General features: G+C 39.9%; 1 protein-coding gene across 1 annotated transcript; it reads left to right on the forward strand.

Annotated features, from left to right (window-relative positions):
• Nucleotides 1–2,274, forward strand: LOC102769897 (butyrophilin subfamily 1 member A1-like). The gene is made up of 4 exons (XM_006764355.2): nucleotides 1–55; nucleotides 163–186; nucleotides 1,112–1,138; nucleotides 1,313–2,274. The coding sequence occupies exons 1-4, from the start codon at nucleotides 1–3 to the stop codon at nucleotides 1,840–1,842; spliced, it is 636 nt and encodes a 211-aa protein (XP_006764418.2). The 3' UTR covers nucleotides 1,843–2,274.
• Nucleotides 2,275–4,210: the final 1,936 nt, after the last annotated feature.

A 4,210-nucleotide genomic window follows, 5' to 3' on the forward strand; every position in this document is an offset into this window, starting at 1 on the left:
ATGTTTGGAAAAATGGAATATGAAGATATAGTAGAGAAAGAGAAGGTCCAAATGAGTCAGAAGAAGAAATATGACAAAAACAGAGTTAAATGGAAAAGGCAATGAGAGAAAACACAAAAGGAAAGAAAAAAAATAATGATTTTCTCTTTTTTTCTTTTGCAGTTAGGCCTAGATCATTCTATGCTGGTGAGTGACATGAACTCTGATGAACAATACACTATTATCAAAGATATCTTAAATTAACATGTAGTGTGTGCAAGAAAATATATAAAAATCAAAGAAACTCCAAAACATACATTTCATTAAATCAATAGATTATTCAATATATTAACAAAGGTGTTTGAAATATTAAATTATAATGGTTTTATTTAACTTTACTTTTAATGTTGATATCCCCATCCCCCCTCTCATTGCCCATTTCCACCCAGCCCCACTCCCCCTTCCCTCTGGCCATCACCACACTGTTGTCTGTGTCTACAGGTTCTGCATAATGTTCTTTAGATAATCCCATCACATTATTTTATCCATCCCCCCTTCCATGCTGAGAGTTGTCAGTGTTCCACATATTCATGCCTCTATTTTTATTTTGTTTGACAGTCAATTTTATCATTAGAGTCCATATATAAGTGAGATCATATGGTGTTTGTGAAATACTGCATGGCAGTAAAAAATAAAACCTCTTACCTTTTTTGACAGCATAGATGGACCTAGAAATTATTATGCTAAGTTAAACAATCCAGTCAGAGAAAGACAAATAGCAGCTTTATAAAAATATTGTATCTCACTTTATGCTCTGATAGATAAAGGATGAGGAAACCATAGCAAAAAACATGTATTTGGCTATACAGGTAGATTCTTTATTTCTTTCCAATATTCTAAATAGGTTAAAGACACTTACCAGATGCAAAGGTCAGATGAAGAACATAAGGGTAGTTAGTTCTTCAAGTCAGATATAACTCAGCGGGCTGTGAAGTGCAAGTACATGAACAAATATTTCCATTGGTACTCTCATTCCTGAATTAATGCTTCGGAATTCATACTCAGATATTCTGGGAGGACAGGAGCTTTATCTTTCAGATAGTGGGTTTTCATGTTGATATGTTTCTTGCAGCTTGGAAGAAAGAAGAATCGAGAGCTGGTGAGTGTGTGGTGGTACAGAGGGACCCTACTCCTTTGGAGGTACTGTCAGGGGAAGATGAGTGGAGGAGCACTGGGTCTGCCCAGAACCAGAGAAGCCCTCACAGAATGGGGATCCTCGGGCCCAGGCAACTGAGAATTTCCAGGAAACATGATGGTCCATTTGTCTTTGCAGTAAATGTGATCCTGGATGCAGCCACTGCCCATTCTGCCCTCCTCCTGTCTGAAAATGGGAAACAAGTAACCTGGCAAGAGACTTGTCAGGATCTACCCAGCTCCGCGCAGAGATTTGACTCCCTTCCCTGTGTGCTGGGTCAGCAGGGCATCAGCTCAGGGAAATGCTACTGGGAGGTAGAGGTTGGGGACACACAGTCCTGGGACCTGGGAATTTGTAGGGATAATGTAAAAAGGAAGGGGAGGGTCACAATGTCACCAGGGAATGGTTTCTGGGCCATCAGGCTCTACAATGGGGAATACTGGGCTCTTACCTCCCCAGAAACTCATCTTACTCTAAGAGAAAGACCCCTTAGTGTGGGGATATTCCTGGATTATGAGGCTGGAGAAGTATCTTTCTGTAACATGACAGATGGGTCCTATATTTTCAGCTTTCCCAAGAACACATTTAATGGTGTCCTAAGACCACTTTTCAGACTTTGGTCCTCTGGCTCAGGGCCCTTGAGCATCGTACATGTGGAGGAGAAGTGACTATGTACTTCATAGGCCTACCCTTCCTTGAGTAATAATGACATTGGGCCCCAAAGATGATCACAATTCTCCCAGCAGCCACAATTATTTTTTTCTATCTTACTGATTCATTCTCAAGATGGAGCTATGGCACACAGACTGATTAAAATCACTTGTATTGCTTTCTCTTGCCTAATTGCTCTGGCTAAGGTTTCCAGAACCATGTTGAAGAAAAGTGGGCATCACTGTGTTTCTGATCTTAGAGAAAAAGCTTTCAACTTTTTACTACTGACAATGATATTAGCCATGTCATATGTGGCCTCCAATACGTTGAGGTAGTTTTCCTTGATACTCAGTTAGTTCAAAGTTTTTATCATGAATGCATATTGAATATTGTCAAATTGATTTCCTTCATCTATTGAAATGATCATATATTTGTCCTTCATTTTCTTAACATGATTGATTTGTGAATATTGAGCCATCCTTGCACTTGTGCAATAAATTTTATTGATCATGGTGTATGATCTTTTAAAAGTTGACTCTATTGTGCTAATATTTTGTTGAGGATTTTTGTAACTGTGTTCATCAACGATATTGGGCTAGAGTTTTCAACTTTAGAGTATCCTTGTCTAGTTTTGGTATACAGCAATTCTGGTCTCATAAAGTAAATTTGAAAGCATTCCCTGATTGTTGGAATTTTGGAAGAATTTTAGAATTATAGGTATTAATTCTTCTTGAAGTGAAAAATCAAAACCCCAAGACCAGCCTCCTGAGATCCACCACTTCTTGGGCTTTAATTCCCCACCTGAACTTGTCAGAATTTAAACTCTAATGAGATGAGGAAAGAGATATTCATGGGGATTCTCTAGCACTGACCCTAATTCTACATGGAAAATCAACAATCATGGTATGTTCTTATTCCCTGAGACTCCAGTATATCCCATCTTCAAACACCTACATGAATGGACCCATTATGGAAACAATGCTTTAGTGGACCTCATTAGACATCATTTGAAGGGCCCTCACTTACAAAGGACCATTCAGAACGTTACCCAAGCCTGTCTGATAAGCACTAGAAGCAATTCTAAGACAGAACGTGCTCCTATGGGAAAAGGAGTATAACATAAGTGGATATGCCTATTTGAGGACTGGCAAGTTGACTTCACACAGATGCCTAAAACCATAGAAACTTTAAATTTTTAGTAGTTTTTGTAGACACAATTTTTCGGGATGGGTAGAGGAATAACCCACTGGAACTAAGAAGGCAACTGAGGTAGAAAAACTTCTACTCAAAGAAGTAATTGCTATGTTTAAACTCCCTTATAGCATTCAAAGTGACGATAAACCATTGTTCACTTCAGAAATCTCCCAGAAAGTAGGACATGCACTACAGATTCAATGGAAACTACATGCATTTTGGAGGCCTCAATCTATGGGAAGAATGAGAAAATGAACCATACAATAAAGACCCTGCTGAAAATATGCAGGAATCACATTTGAAATGGGACCAGGTACTCTCTATTGTCTTGCTTCAGGGTAGGGGGGTGCCCCAAAACACACTCAAACCCTTTGAGACAGTTTATGGGAGACCCTTCCAAGTTCCTGTTTTAGGGACACCTTCTTTGGATTTAGAACATGAATTAAAAATCAAACAATATGTATGACAACTAGGGCAAAAGTTGACAATTTTGCACAAGTTTTCTCCTTGCAGGTCCATCTACCTATCTGACAGGCTCTTACACGCATTCTAGCTAGGAGACCGAGTCTTAATAAAGACCTGAAAGACTCAAGGTGCAGAGCAGCAGTTAGCTGAGCAATAGACCAGTTCTTATGATGTCCTGCTGACAACACACTCCTTCCTAAAGCTCACGGGACTCAGTCCTTGGATCCACCACACACAGATGAAGTGGGTACCACCTGAGGAGGATTCAAATCTTGCTGCAGCTGCTGATACTGCAAGGGAAAGCTGGACCTGCACTCCTGATAGACTTTTAAAATTCCTCTTTAGGATAGGGACAGCCTCCCAAAGCTAAGTGACAACGTGACTTTTCATTTTATTCTGCATTTTCCAGAAAGGGACTTCCTTAGCAAACTTATCCTGCTATTGAGAGTGACACCCAAAGCCATGCTCAGGATTAGGTTATGGGGGTCCTTTAGTCTCTCCAGTTTCTGATTTCACTATATTTCCCCACATACACACTACAAGGAATACCCCTCACTAAAGATTTGATTGTTTGTCTGCACAATAGGTCTCATTTGGAAGCACCGCCTCTTGCAATATGAAGCACTTAACCAGCTCCGCTAGTTCAGTAGCCCCATCCTCACTGCGTATGCCATATTTGGAAGACAACAATCTTCCTCCTGTAAAGGCTCCCCTATATTCTTGACT

The sequence above is a fragment of the Myotis davidii genome, unplaced genomic scaffold (genome assembly GCF_000327345.1).
Source record: "Myotis davidii unplaced genomic scaffold, ASM32734v1 scaffold621, whole genome shotgun sequence".
In the NCBI taxonomy this organism is placed as follows: domain Eukaryota; kingdom Metazoa; phylum Chordata; class Mammalia; order Chiroptera; family Vespertilionidae; genus Myotis; species Myotis davidii.